The 16328-nt window shown below is 33.6% G+C and overlaps 1 protein-coding gene across 1 annotated transcript in view; it reads left to right on the forward strand.

Moving 5' to 3' along the window:
• The window catches only part of LOC128999856 (homeobox expressed in ES cells 1-like), a 70439-nt gene extending 56041 nt beyond the window's left edge, over positions 1 to 14398 (forward strand). The window contains exon 5 of the mRNA XM_054426578.1: positions 14219 to 14398. Coding sequence (XP_054282553.1) covers positions 14219 to 14398 — 180 coding nt within the window. The remainder of the gene's footprint in view (positions 1 to 14218) is intronic.
• The last annotated feature ends 1930 nt before the right edge of the window (positions 14399 to 16328 follow it).

The following is a 16328-nucleotide window of genomic DNA, read 5'->3' on the forward strand; positions in this document are numbered from 1 at the left end:
CACACTGCAAATAGCAACACTCAAACTTAGTTAGGTAAGCTAGTGGTAGGTTACAACTAATTATTATCCCTGTGACCGATTCAGTGTAACATCTGACATCAGTCAGAATCAGACGACATTATTGACAACGACACTCGTCGTGTCGTTTCTTTAATTTACGGTATAATATAGTATAAAACATCTACCATATCCATAATAATGTTCTACCACTGCACCTAAACAGCAGAAAAAAGCAAATCACCAAATTCAAATCACCAAGATTCGCACAATATGACAAATTATTTATAAATTAAAAACAGTATATCTTCTGTGTCAGTAGTTAATGCGTGATTGAACTTCAAACAAACAAACAAACACACAAACTTTCACATTTATAATATTAGTAAGATAAGATGTATTAATTAAATATTAATTACTAGCTGTGTGCCCGTTCTACGCACGGGGATCCTCTAGTGGTCAGTTGAAACCTTCCTAAATAAAGAAAAACTATTGGTTTGCATATTTTCAGATATGCTAGCCAAACTATTATATACAAACAAATACAGTATCTGACAGTTTCAAGTAAAAAAAAATGCGTAATAGATCTATGAGGGGTACACTTCCATATCTGTTGGCACAAACAACTAAATTAGTAATATTGATTATTCGATTGTTTAATTCCATATATCGTTTGGTTAGTTAGGTTAGGTTAACCTTACCTAACTAACCAAACGATATATAGTTAAAATACTATACCTCAACCTCGCCATTAAACATTCGGGTTGGAAATTTCACTATCAAAGGTGCTCTTGGCCTGTCCGTACGGAACACTGAGTTATATGCGCTACCAACTTATGAATAATTGTTTAAGCCTACGAACCCAAGAGATGGGTAATTGGTCTGTTGGACGTATGGTCCAGCGAGCAGCACATAGCGTTGAGAAGACACATTAGAAATACGATTTGAGCATAATCCGTAAACCTCTGTTACAATCACCCACTGCAGTTGTCTCTAAACACTTTACACAACCACCATTGAAGTGCCGTCAACGAGTTGAAACCTTATATGTAAGCTATTGGTAACGCTTATGTAAAAAATGTAAGTTTCCCAGGCATATAGAACACTGAGTCAAAGTCTTTTCCCCGGTTATAAACCCAAAACTCGATAGAAATTCTATACTCAAAGAAGCTCTATTTTCATTTACGGTTACCCTACACATTATTGCACTTGCGATTAATTAAATCCGTTATGTAAGGAAAAACGGTTTTAATCCAACTTGGTTTGGATTTGCTTTTGAAACTTGATCTGAAATGATTGCGGTATTTGTAAACAATATTCAATGTAAACATATCAGTGACAGCTAGAGAAAAATAATCTTGATCCGAACAGCTGTTCGCTATTTCATATGATGATTATGTGATAAACATTGTGAGAAAACTTGACAAAAATCGCACAAAATTGGGTTTTAAACGTCCGTAAGTTTTTTTTACAAAGTAGCGAGGCCATATTTTAATAGCTAAAGACACTTTCGCCAATCCAGTGAATACATTAAAATGATTCGAGGATCTTGATAGGTACTCTCGTTTTCAGGAGAAGGCCGCGTAAAATGGCCTTTGGACCGTGACAGACGGAAGATAGACAACAACGGAATTGAGATAATAATTGATGATTGAGATAATAACGGAATTGAGATGAAACTTTTTTCGGATTCTTGAATGTTTAAAACGTAAAAATAATCTAAAAGTTGATGATTCTGAGCAATGTACAGACAAAACTCTAATTTTATTTATATAGATTAGTACCTGTGGTGATTTTCATTAGAAATTTATTGAAGTAAATAAACAGCAAAGTTAAAAACCATATGACCAGTGTTTTTATTTAAAAAGTACGTAGGCCTATTTGATTGGCTTTGTTTTCTGAACTAAAATATCTATTTCCTGATCTATTTTTAGTTCCTGTTTTCGAAACATAATTTGGCAAAACAATTATTTATTCATTAAACAACTTGATCGAAAAATAATTTCTAAACATTGGAGGACAATTAAAAAACTTTTGAATTCTAATAAACCTAGCTGCCGTACCTGTGTTTTACATCGGAGAGGATTTTGAAGAGAAAAAGTTTGATACACGTCACATATTTCAAATCCCACTCCAAACACGTCATTTTAATACGTTTACTTACTTAAATTAAGAATGTCAGAATCTCCAATTAACAGACCCGTAGCAAAAGTTAAAAGTTTCACAAATCGAATCGTTTCTACCTTTTGGGCCGCAAAATCAAAGAACTTTATTGACAGCATTTAAAGCTGACTTCGTTAAACATTCTGTTATCTACATTCTTCAAAAATGTAAACATTGTGAAACTTTGGAATCCCATGGGGCGTAACTCAAAGAAAACACGTTAAATGTAATCGGTATATTTGTTAACCAGGTACAGGGCTACCTCTTGAATTGATATAGATAATAAATCGAAAAATAAAGAAATATAAGTTGATTGATTATTGGCTCTTACAAAAGGGTAAACAATCAAGGAACATGATTTAATTAAATAACCACACATCACTGAGTCTATATCTTCATTCTTTCTTGTAAAAATCGCTTTGATTTTGGCTATATAAAATAGGGAAGTAATATTTCACTGTACAATCAAAAAGCTCGAGAACCAGCAATAAGATGGAAATAACCGGCAGAACCTTTAACCATCCACTGGCTCGCTAGTCGCTACCCCAGGTCGGTCGGTAGCCGGGTAGCCCATCAATGGAACCCGTTAGGCTCGCCCCTACCTCTCGCCACAAAAGAGACAAGAATTTTGCCTTGTTCCACACGCCTTTGATTGTTTGAGGCGGGAAAACTATTTGTGTGCTACGGCCCGCGCAACACAGGATATTGTTTTCGTATTAGTTGGCCTTTTTCCAAGATGACCGTGACCGTTAACTTATTTTATGGACTCCCTTGGAGAATAATTCAAAACTACAAAGAACATTTCTAATCCCACAGTATACTAGCTATTTAAATTATAAACACTTTGGTGTTTGAAAAATATTTTTGGACGATAAATTTTGCAGCTTTTTGAAATCATCCAAGATGGCCGCTTGCCTCCAAGGACTCAACAATAGGCCTAATTGTGCGACTATAAAGCAATAACTTCCCACCTTACGCTTGCGAATTAGTACGGTACATATTTGTATCCACAGTTGCCAGGACGACTATTAAGACGACCAAAGATTACATTGACATTTAGGTATTTAATCTGTAGAATAGTAATTGTTAAGTAATCTGGAAGACAACTAATTAAAATTAAGTGCGAAAGATGGGTTATGAGAGTGCTCAATGCCTGAAGCATAATCCATTTGTTTGAGGTGCGGATTTTCAAGCTTGTAGAACAAATAAATATCACAAAGTAGAAGGGCAGGGGTGAAAGTGACTGAAGTGACGGGATACCCGGGTGGATTTTCAGTGACTGGATTCCAGTGGTATGCGGTAAAATATATAGTGACTGGCTTAGCAGCACAAATTTTACGTGACTGGCTTTCCCATGCAAATGCGGTGGTGACTGCATTAGCATAGCATTTTTTACGTAATTATATTTTAGTATTTTTAAGAAAAAAAGATATATATACGTTCAGATATGTCTAGGCTTAAGATATTTACCAACATATATTATATATATATCATAGTCTTGAAATATATTGGGGGGTGCAACTGACTGACTTCCAGTGTATATTTTATGTGACTGGCTTCCCGGGCGCGGCCGTGTATATATATATATATATTTGAACAGATGGTGTTTTTGGCCTCTAGGGACCTCAAAACGAAAAAGTGAATCGGTCCCGGGTCCAGGTCTTACCATAAGTACTAAAACATAAAAAATATTAAGGCATTGCCATCCCATTTATTTTTTTAAATACTTTGATAATGGTTTTTACCGAATTTCAGCCTCCTGGGTAAATAGGAAGTGGGAGAATTAGTGATGAGTGAGTGAGTGAGTGTGTCAGTGAGTCACTGAGGGTTTTGCCTTTTATAAGTATAGATATTTATTATCGGAGAATTTAAACGTTATGAGTTGCACAGATGTGCTGCGATTGATATATTTGGACTTATCCAAAAGTAAAATAGTTTTCTGTGCTGCATTCTGTGGAAACAGTGTGGCACTACTTCAAATCATGACTAATACAGACTATTGTGATTATTCAAACCTACAAAACATTTGGTGAAAGTAAACATCTGCTTTTAAATTATATTTACTAGTGGTCGTCCAGTGGTCGAAAACTCGACCAAAACTATATAATGTACACGCATTGACTATGGGATACTAAAGCAGGCATCCCATCTATATGGTCCAGCTGTCACCATTTTTTAATTATATTAAAAACATGTATTTATGTGAGCCAGTCACAGAATGTGTGTCTAAATACCTATTTTCTACCCTATTTTTTGTTGCTGACAAAATAGATGGGTCATATAACAGTTGCTATAGCTCATAATAAGTAATTCCAAATGATTGACTTGGTAAAAAGCATCGTGTATCCGACAGAGACTAGGTGAATCCCGTCGAAATCGACGGTTACTTTCAATGCTTACGTTAATTCATCTAACTGCGATAAATTGGGTGAAATATACATATTTTGAGCATTTATCATTGTTTAAAGAGTAATAAGTGTAAAACAATAATGATATTAATTAATTGTGTTAGTTGCCAAATTTGGTTGATCATTCAATGAAAATATTCCCCATACAGTACGTCATCGGAGTTATTATTAGTATTTTATATGGCATCTCTTCCTATGGAAGAACCTTTATATAGTATTAAAATCGTATTGGTGGATCTTTTGTAGTTAAATACTTTCGTGATTTCATCAGTGTAATATGATTTTATTTGAAAAGAAAATATTTTTTCGGAAGACATATTCTAATTTCAAAGGGAGGTATATCCGTAAGTTTGATTTTTCCTTCGTCACGTCGCGTCAGTTCATATCGTACTGCTGTGCCAATAATAACCCTCGAGCACAGTTTTGAGAAACTGATTGTAGGGTTACTGTTAAAGCTGGAATTCCTTGACATGGGGGTGTCAGCTAGTTGTGTCAGCCTTATCAATAACATAAAGTTGTCAATATAATCTCTCTACGGAATTTTAGGTGTAGTGAATACTTGAAGTGAAGTTGGCATTTATTCTTGAACTGTTAGGGTTCTTCCTTTTTGTTCATATTGTCTTGCGGCTTCATTGGCAACAAATAATGCAAATGACATAGCAATGGGACATTTCCAAAAAGCAAAAATACTGTAAATTGGCTGTTACGCATATATTGACGTTTACATATTGTTAATCAACGTATCTTATAAAGGATTACGTGATCTAGTTTAAAAGGAATATGATCTTTCTGTCATGACAGTAGCTGCTTAAATAGTATTTTCTTTTTGTACCATATTTTACAGCCAAAATGTTATTTTAAATAATTTTACCAACCCAGTGCGCCAAAGCCCGTAATATAGGAAGGTGCAAATAGTTTGTCAAGATGGGAACCATTTAAGGCAAGGTTTCTATGTTTGGATTTTATTTGACACGATAAGAGCAGATATATCTACATAAATATTTGATATGTGTAGAATAATATGATAAAATGTAGGCAAAAGTGGTGAAAAGGGCAGACACCAACCTGTACAATAGGTATAAGAATAATTTAATAATTTAAGAATTGCTGTTATAAAAGGATTTTCCACTTATTTCGTAATGGAACGTAATATTGCAAATTATAACATGATAAAGAAGAAAATCAATTTTAAAATCAGAAAATAACGTTGCAAATACATATTTGGTAGAATCATAGACGAATTCAGTAACTCCCAATAAATGTGTGTTGTTTGAAATACAATTTAAAAATGAACAGCTGTAAATAAACAACTCTGTGGAGGGATCTTTAAAGCCTTCTGGGGCAGAGTCCTAAGGGATTTTGCTTAGTTTTTCTTTTGGAAACTCATCTACAGACCAAGACCTTTCTTTGGACACCTCTACCAAGTTTCTACGCCTAGCCGTTCTCTCAAATTAGTGGGGATAAAGTTTCCAATTAAATATTTAAATTCCCCCATGTTATCTTATGGGAGAAACTCTTACTTTGATGGCCTGTGGGGCAAAGCCCGAGGAATTTTATTACAGGAATTAGTGAAAGGGGGCGTCTACACTAAAAATACTTTATTTTGACACGTCGTTTGTAAAAATCCGTCCATTATTAACGGAGGAGTAGTGTTTCGTAGAAATCGCCTTCACGTATTATATATAAGGATTATTCATTTAGATAAGAGCAATCTGTTGGTGGCTCACATACACATAATTTAATTTAAAAGCTGGCGACAACTTTAACATGGATGGTATGTCTAGTTGTAAGTCAAAGGTACAGGTTTCTCTATTTTCACCCCACGCTGTAAATATAACATGTGATTGTTATTTCTCACATTTGTTTTGATTTTCTGTTTATATTTCGTCACCAGCATGGCAACCCATAAAACCCATGTTAATTTATTTTTATTTTTAATTAATATTTTGTGCTTATATTTGAACCTATTTTAATTTTTAAAGGAATTCTGCACATATACAGGAAAATATCTTTCTAACAGTATGCGTAGATTTCCCTTGCGATGCACACGAGCTGAGAAAAAATGTTTTAAAGAAACATGCTTGTCTTTTAATTGAATGAACGAAGTGAATTCTCATACTGGTGTAAAATGCATCTCATCAATCTCCAATAACTCGATTATAACTTCGTATATCAAGTTGATGTTTTGCACAAAGGTTCTTTATCATATTATCTCGGTTAAGTTCGTTATTGGAGATTATTTGTTCAGTAATAATTATAAAATCCTAAAAAAACCATTTTAATTTCCCCCCATAAGAATAACATTATGAGCTACCTTCTTCTTCTTTTTTTTGTTTACATTTTACGATCAACAATTTTGTTGTGAATTCTAGAGACCGAAGTGAGTTATATTATTTATTTATTTCATCCATGGAGTAAACTAAATTTTTTTTGAATAATTATAATTTAAAGATTTACTGTGCATAAAACCATTGACTAATATAATATACCTACAGATGTTAAAACTGTTTACTGTAAACAGTTTTAACATCTGTAGGTATATTATATTAGTCAATGGTTTTATGCACAGTAAATCTTTAAATTATAATTATTCAAAAAAAATTTATATCGGAGGAAATAAATATGGGATATAAAAATATCCACCGAAATGTATTACAATCGATAAAAATGTTAGAACTTGTTTTTATGGTTGTTAGTTTAGTAGGCCTAGGTTTGAATTAAGTAAGACCTCAGTCCTTGGAATGGAATGGAATGCTTGTTAATTAAAATAATGTGTGCACTTTATCACTTGGGTGGCATGATGGGTTTCTAAAAATAAGTGGGTTTAACATTGTCTTGAGCTTTTTATATTAATTAATTTCAATATTATTGTTATAGGGCCAATCAGATTTTTGTAAGATTTTTTTTTTTCAAACATATAGGTTAAGTTAAAGTTACATAGTTTCCCTTTTTCTTATCGTCGCTTTCTGTCGGGTGTATTTGTTGTTAATGTTGGCTGTAAAATAAAATAGTTAACATTTTGATACAATCATTTTAATGAATAAACCACAAATATTACTCTTTGTAGTTAGGGTGTAAGAGTTAATTCACTTTATACCTATCTTTGTGACTGTTGTCAATGGCAAACACTAGATCTAGGTTAGGAACTGAGGCAGCCATGGCCATTGGTTAGAGACCATTAAGCCGCGTTTACACCAAAGTTGACAACCAGGTTTTCGACTAGTTTCGGAAACTTGTTGCTTTTTCTACAAAATTCAGCAACTTTTTCTGTCGTCAACTAGTGGAGCAACAAGTTTTCCACTAAATTTTGGTTTCCCGCTGAGAGTCGGTAAGATCAAAGAAAGTTGACAACAAAAAGTTGAAGACTAGTTGCTACGCGCTTTGCGCAAGCAACTTGTTGAACACTAGTGGAGAACTATTCCCCCTCCCATATTGTACACATATTGTAAATGTGTAATATTGAATTATTTTAATTATTATAATAGGGTAGATGTTAGCTATCTTTCTATTTAAATATCTTAATTATGCCTAATAACTCTGGATGTGTACAGAGCTACACACCACGCCCGTGGTCTGATTTTGATTAAAATTTGTATGTAGGTACTAATCCATAATATCTCCAGGTATTTTTGAATTTTTAGAAATTTTTATTTTTAATGGTGATTTTTCCAAAATACGGAAAATTTGATCTTGAAATGGCCGACGACATCCTTGACACACTGTACTTATTATTACGCGCCTATTCTTTGGCAACAAGTTTTCTACTAGTTGCTCTAAATTAGTGAGGAGCAACATTTAGTTGTAAACTTTAAGTTGTCAACTATTGGTTGTAAACTTTTGGTTGACAACTTTTGATTGTCAACTTTGGTGTAAACGCGGCTTAAGATAGGCCTACTAAGCAAGGAAGGAACTTAAATAACTGTGTCTGGTTAAGTGTTTCAAAAGTTAATCGTCATTATTCAGATATGATCTTTCAAGTGTTATTTTGAATTTCATATTAGGCCTATAACTTAACGTTATCCGGTAAGTTATAAGCTAGGCCTATTTAACTTAACCTGGTTACACTGTCAAGTGTATCTGACAGAGTGTTCCCTATGAAGTAGGGTAGCCTGCAATCAAAGGTAATAGGCCTAACCTACCTTGGCCTTTTCTACAGTCTAATTAATTTAAGTTAAAGGACCTAGGGTAGGCCTAAGTTAATAGATCAATTTATTCTAACCTTTAACTTGTATAAGTTAGCCTATCTGTGTCCTTAAGCCGGGTTTTCCTAGGCGCGGAGTGCGGAAAGGCGATTTAACAACGTCTTCCGACGTGCTTCTAGGAAAACAGTTAACTTGACATTAACTTAAATGACTGTAAGATGCCTAGGCCTACCTAAGACATGAGGAGGGCTGCACTTTCGTTTACGTCCTACACTCATTCGAATGAAAATATCGATCGATATAAGTTATCGATTATTCCATTCGATATATCAAGTTTGGTAAGTTAACTACGTTAGGCTAACCGAATGAAATACAGTAATCGATATAATCGAATAATTTATATCTTAGGCCTATCAATATGTTTCATTCGAATTAGTGTAGGATGTTTACTATAAAGTGGATACTATAAAGTAGGATCTCTATAAAGTGCAGCCAAGAGGAGTCTGTGTTTTGCAATCCGTTTCTGTGCCTAACTTAGGAAACTCCAGGTTAAGTAGGCCTAGGGTGAATTAAGTTAGGTAGACCTAACTTATCTGTCTGCAGTCAAGTTTCTATAAAAAGCCTACTACATGCAGGCCTTAGTTAGGTTTAAAGCATTCGTAGCTCATCTGAATCTATAAATAGTTTAAACTTATGTAACGAGTGTTCTAAAAGTCAGTTAACCTAAGAATTTCTCATTTAAGTTAGTAGTCCCTAGGCATGGGTGGAGTTCCGCTAAAACCTGCGATATTTTAACAAATTAATAATAGGCTATATCAATTATGATTCGGTTCGATGAATTTTAATAACTTAGGTCTAACCTATAGGCCCTACCGGTAAGCAATAACAAGCAAAATACCCCCGCCGCAGCAAACCTGCAGACTAAGCGAATTTCCATTTGACTGATTGGATTTACACTGAAATGTCTACTTAAAAATATAACATTTATTCCCGATTTAAATAGAATTAGTTTAACAAGTACTTAGGTTTGCTGCATCAGGGAGGGTAAAACTGTTTTTTTTTTGTAAAATGTTAATAGTTAGTAAGAAATAAAAACATTTTCCAAATTTGATCAAAATATGTTCATAAACAAGCAAACTACAACAGTTTACTCATTCTCCATAAGAATAACATGGGAATTTTAAATTTACAATTTTTTGGAATTTTCTCCGTAACCATTAGGCGCATAATAACGCTTCAATATACTAAATTATTTGTTTTTTGAAGCTCTACAAAATGGTTTGGAAATTAATTGCTAAATTTTATGTTTTTTGGGTCAAAATTGGGAAAAACCTATTTTTACCCCATAAAACCCCCCGTAAACACCCGTTCCCATGGTCCGATCATGCTGGATCGCGAACTCGTTCGAATAGACGTAGGTTTACACGTTTGTACTAAATTTCATCAAAATCGGATCATTTTTGCTCGAGTTATCGTGCTGACGGACACATATATATATATAAATATATAAATATATATGTATATATATATATGAATTTGAACGGATGGTGTTTTTGGCCTCTAGGGACCTCAAAACGAAAAAAAAATCGGTCCCGCGTCCAGGTCTTACCATGAGTACTACGGTAATAGCTTATTCCCTATATGGGAAATTCGCTAAAAGATCCAATTTTGATGATATTTGGTATAAACGTGTAAACCTAGGCTAGGCCTACATTTATTTTCACAAACCAGCATCATCTAACTTTAGGAACGGGGGTTTATGGGGGTTTTATGAGGTAAAAATAGGGTTTTCTCATTTTTGACCAAACCCAAAATTTTACAATTTCTTTCCAAACCATTTTGTAGAGATTAAAAAACAAATAATAATTTAGTATAATGAAGCGTTATTATGTATCTAATAGTTACTGTATGGAGGAAATTCCAAAAATTTTAAATTTTAAATAGCTATAAGTATTATTCTTATGGAGAATAATTCAACTGTTGTACCGGTAGTTTGCTTGTTTTTGAGCATATTTTGATCAAAGTGCTTTGTATATGGTTGAATATCTGAAAATACATTTATTTCTTACTAAACTACTAACATTTTACAACAAAAAACACTTTTTTACTCTCCTTGTTGCAGCAAACCTAAGTTCTCGTTTAACTAATTGAATTTAAATAGGTATTAGCCTAAATTTGATATTTTTAAGGAGACATTTTAGTATAAATCCAATCAAGCAAATATGCCTTAATAATCCTACCTAGACCTAAAAAGGCAATGTATAACTTTCTTCTAGCTACTAGACCTGTGTCCTTAGTAGGCCTACTTAGGTTAAGTTGCCCATTTTCAGGGGGACAGTTTCGCAGGGAACCTAGCCTACGATACAAGATTTAGTGCGTACCTTTATTGCTGTTCCCTTCACTCACGTATCATAACTCAATAAATTAACAAATAACAATAATTACAATGGTATTGTTTGAAAGTACCGAGCAGCCAGTATAACCTCACTCTCAGGCCAGCAGAAGCTGCAGTTACTGTCGCGTCTAAATAGACCTTCAAATTTTCTCTCCGCTCACGTTCTCTCCACTCACGTGATCGGAGAGAAAAACGTGAGCGAAGAGAATGTTTCGTGACCAAATAACTTATTTAGAGAGATTAATTTGTTGTCATGATTACTTTCCAAAATCAAAAGATAATTTATTTTTGTTTTGTAAAATTTACTATCCTATGTAACAATTTAACCTCTGGGTTAAAGTCACTTTGTAGTTCCCCTTTCTCACTCTGTAGTTCCCCTCGCTCACACTAATTCTCCTCGCTCACACCCAGTAAAAGCTCTGTTTATCAAAAAATATTTCTTTTTAAAACCTGTTTTCAATTTCAACGCAAGAACCAATGATCATTACACAGGTTTATTAGTTTTTTTTTATGAATTAAATAAAAAAGTAGCTTTTATTCTAAATTTTAACTTCTGTTTTGGTGTATTTGGTAAAAAATGGAGGTTTTTTTTGGATCAGCAACTATTACTTTTAATTAAACAACGTTTTTAAAATTTTTAATTGTTAGCTACAGTTATAAACTTTTACTTAAAACTATAAATTTTACTTTTTTTCTTTTTTTCTTTTTTTTAAGGGGGGGAAAAACGTGAGCGGGGGGAAAAAATGTATGACATCCTGAAAGAAAATTGTATAATTTTAACAAAAAATGTTAGAATTAAGCTCAGCCATCTTTGTTTTCTTATTAAGGGATATATTTCTTTTGATTTAATAAATCAATGATTGTAAAAAAAAGATAATTTTTTGTTTTTTTTCCGATCCCCAAAGTTACCTTGAATTTGAGAATGACCCATATGTTATAAGATGAAATATTCGTTTGATATAGCCTATAAGTTTAGGCTATAAAATATCGTAATCAGTTAATTTCTAGGTGATACAACTTACCTTAATCCATTTATCATGTAGGCCTAGGTCTCTTTCAATATTGAACAATTTATGCCTAACATATTTTTTAAGTATACTCTTTACACTGTGTAGCTTACTTTTTAGTTTATAATAGGCCTAATAACAAAGGTAGCATTTCTAAAAAACAACATCAATCTTTTGTGTATGATTTGTTTAAGAGATAAATTTGGCTACGGTAAGTTAACTTTGATCTTTTTCATGAGTTTATAAAAAGGTGCCTAACATAACTATAAATTGGTTCAATAATAACTTAACTATCGTATCAAATTTGAGTTAATCTTAACCTTAAGATACCATATGATATAAATAAAAAAATAACAAAAAACATTAAAGAAGCATTTTATTTTTTATCCTTAGTTGTATTGTTATTAGGTGGCCTAGGCCTATTTGTTTTGTTTCCTTTGGTAAATTATAGTCCTAGACAGTAGTTTAATTTATGAAATATAAACAAAAACCGAACAAGCCATTAATCAATTTTATGTTTAGGCTACATCGGGGAAAAATAAAGAATATTTCTTAATACCTACAAAAATTAAATCGGATAAATACCAATATGTAACAAGTATTTTAATGTAAAGTATTTTTTCGAAAAAAATACTTCACTGCAATTATTTAGTATGTCATCATTGGGATATGATGTACTTTTTAGATGTTTAATTACAGTTTCTTTCACACTGAATCCAAAAATGCAATTGGTTTTTGTCGGTGAGATTCCTAAGTGGCTGTAAAAAGAAGGTTAAAATTACGAATCTGAGGTTCATTTAGCGGTTCGGATGATAATATAAAATCAGAAATATTTATTTGTCATTGGACATTACAAAAATGCATTGACAATTGACATGGTGTATATAGCATGGCTACAGTCAGGCTAAACATTAAAACTAACATGTCCAATATGTTAATTTTTTTGGTGTCAGCTCTGTGGATTACCAACAGTATGGAATGTGATTTAACAATCAATACATTTTGTAAATAATATGAAAATTTAACAAAGAATAAATTATATGAACCAACAACAAAATACAGATGGCGTGGGCTGGACGGATCCGTATGTGTTATTGTCTGAAAGTTTTGTTGTAATTTGTAATACAAAACCTGAAGAACCCTTCATAGTTCGCTTGCTACAGTAAGTAGTTGTAGCTTAGTAACAACTCCGTTACTAAGCAGAATAGAGCAATTATTAATGTTTTTGGTACTGTACAGTAATACATTGAAATACATTCAACTTATTTGGCCATGCATCACACACAATTTATTTGTGCATCATAGAATACGTTAGGTTAAAAAAAATATGTTCATAATTTATTATTAATTTAAAGAAGTGATACTCAGCCCATGATTTTTAATCACTCTTTCACATGATTACAGAACCATCGTGAGGGGGGCTAATTAAGGGGGCAAATGCCCAGGGGCACGGGCCCTAGGATGGACAATTCTTAGTGTCAAACTGACCCCAGTTACTTTTTGCTTCGGGGCTATAACAATTATTACCTTGTGAATTAACAGGTCTAAGGTTTAGATTAACATCCCCAGTCAGAAACATAACAAACACCACTGACGTTATAATTTATGATAGAGAAAAGTAGAGCTCATGCTATTTATATTTGATTTTTGGATAGATATATGCGGCATTAGAATTATTTATAAAAAAGAGCATTACGCCCGTAGTAAAAAAAAAAATCGCAGTTAGTCTGGCCACTGCCACCGCACAAACTTGCGGCGCGCCGCGCCGCAGGGGCAGCGTGAGCGGTGAGGGGCCAAAGACAGATTATTATGTACATGGAATTGTCTTCGTTCATTCTCATACGCGACTTCGGAGCGTACTCCTAGTATATAGATTTGTTAACATTGTAGTTCCAAAATTCTGACATTGGATCTCTTGAAACTCTCTGGGGCGGAGCCCTTTTGACAAATCTGCACCAAACGTCACACCAACTATCCTTGAATAATGCTAAATAATGCCTGAAAGTGTCATTACAATCTGTCGAGCGGTTTCAGAGTTCATAGGGTATATACATACATACTTCCTCTTTTATAGATATAGATTTGTTCATGAATGTTTGTTTTTAGATAAAAATTTGGTTCCAAAACCGGAGAGCAAGAGAGCGGCGGGACCATGGCAAGGTGGAGATGGTTAGCCAGACGCCCCCGATGCGCCACTCTGTTTCTGAGGGCCCAGTCAAGTCAGCGTTTGCACCCCCAGTGCCCACCCCCACCACCCCTACAGTCCACTTCTGGGCAAAAGCATAGCCTCAGAGTCATGTCTGGTGCAGCCTCAGTATTACAACTTGCTAGTCTTTTGTTTTAAGAATTGTATATACATCAACTACTCATTGACTTCTGGATACCAAAGTAGACATCTCTTCTGTATGGACCATCAGTAACCAAGTAGAACATAGTTGACTAAATGTGCTACAGTGTTTGCCAAGTTACATTTTCTCCTTCAGTTTTGTATAATGTGATAGTTCATGTGACTTAACATACGCCATAGTTTACAAAAGGTTGTCATTTCAGTTGGGCTTGGTTAAACCATAGACAAAAATAATTAAATATAGACCGTCAGCCGTGCTGCGGGTACCACAGGTTCTGACGCACACCACTGGGATGCCATGTAGTTACGGCGTACGCGCTACGTAACTACACGGTTCCCCCAGCGGTGTTTGCCAGAACCTATGGTAACCATGGTAACCAAAGCACGGATGGCAGTCTATATTTAATTATTTTTGTCTATGGTTAAACTGACAGTGTATTCAACAAATCGGTAATTGACATCAGGACACTATGTCATAGCTCAATTCAACTACGTTCATTTTATTTTTAAAACTGACTACAAATGATTTCAGGGTTAAGCAAAAGATAAGTAAAAGTGACAAGTACATTCTCACTTGTTAACCTTTTGATTTAAATTCTTAGTAAATGCGTTCCTCTATCCAAGAAAATATTACCCAAACCCTTATTATCCTTAGTGGTATTTCATAAAGTAAAGTCAAGTACTTATATTACGCATTATTTATTTTTAATACAATATTTGTTAGATTTGAAAAGCTGTATCTAGTATATATTATTAAGATATTTGTTGATAAGTGATAATATTTGATAATTTCATATGTTTGTAAATAAGTAGCATATTATGTATTATCATTGACTATATAATCACCAGTTTATTGTATATGTTTATATAGTGTATATTATATTGACAATATAGTGTATTAACCACGGCCACCTTAACTACAGGCCGCGGCCATCGAGATGGCAATGTAGCAAGTAGTGTTGTTACAGCTGTTTTGTTTAGAGGCACAAATGGTAGCAAATTTGTGTATTTTTTTAGAATGCAAAAGCTTGGTTACTGGGATATGAAAATATTAACTCAATTTTTTAAAATTTATATTGTTTTGGTTGTCAATTCTATATGTTTTATTTTCAATCTTTTATTAAATTAATATTCATAAGTTTAAATTTAAATAAATAATACTGGAATTAATCAGCTGGTGTCACCTGTCTGCCATGCTATCTTATGGGACATCTGACACTAAACAACCCTACTTGCGACGTTGCCTATTCTACCAGGCCGCGGCCTAGATTTAAAGGTGGCCGTGGGTATAAACACTATATTATTTTATATATAGTTTTTATATAGTCACTGGTATTATTACCCACCAATAAATTATTTTGCTAAACAGAACAATAATTTTCTAAAAGATCCTTATATTATTAATTTCATTTTTGATTTTTTACTTTCTCCCCCTATGAGTGACAGCTCGCCTTGACTAATCTAAATGAGTGTAATTATAAGTATATATTAGTATATACATATATATTATAAGTATATCAAATTATCCAGGCTCTCTCGCTTTTACTTTCTCCATATACTATGTGTATATGGAGAAAGTATTGTTTTCGTCAAAATTTTCGAATTTTCGAGTGGATATATCCGTTTTGGGTGTGTGTGTGTGTGTGTGCGTGTCTGTGTCTGTGTTTGTGTTTGTGTGTCTGGATGTGTACAGAGCTACAGACCATAACTGTAGTCCGATTTTGGTAACATTTTGTATGTAGGTACTAATCCATGGTATCTCCAGGCGTTTTTTTCACTTTTTTTAAATTTCGATTTTTAATGGGGATTTTCACATAAAACCCCATAAAATAACGGAAAAATCGAATTTTCTCAAAAATGGCCCGAACG

This window comes from Macrosteles quadrilineatus, unplaced genomic scaffold, assembly GCF_028750875.1.
Source record: "Macrosteles quadrilineatus isolate MER2022 unplaced genomic scaffold, UCM_ALF_1.0 Scaffold_1__1_contigs__length_201487025, whole genome shotgun sequence".
In the NCBI taxonomy this organism is placed as follows: Eukaryota; Metazoa; Arthropoda; class Insecta; order Hemiptera; family Cicadellidae; genus Macrosteles; species Macrosteles quadrilineatus.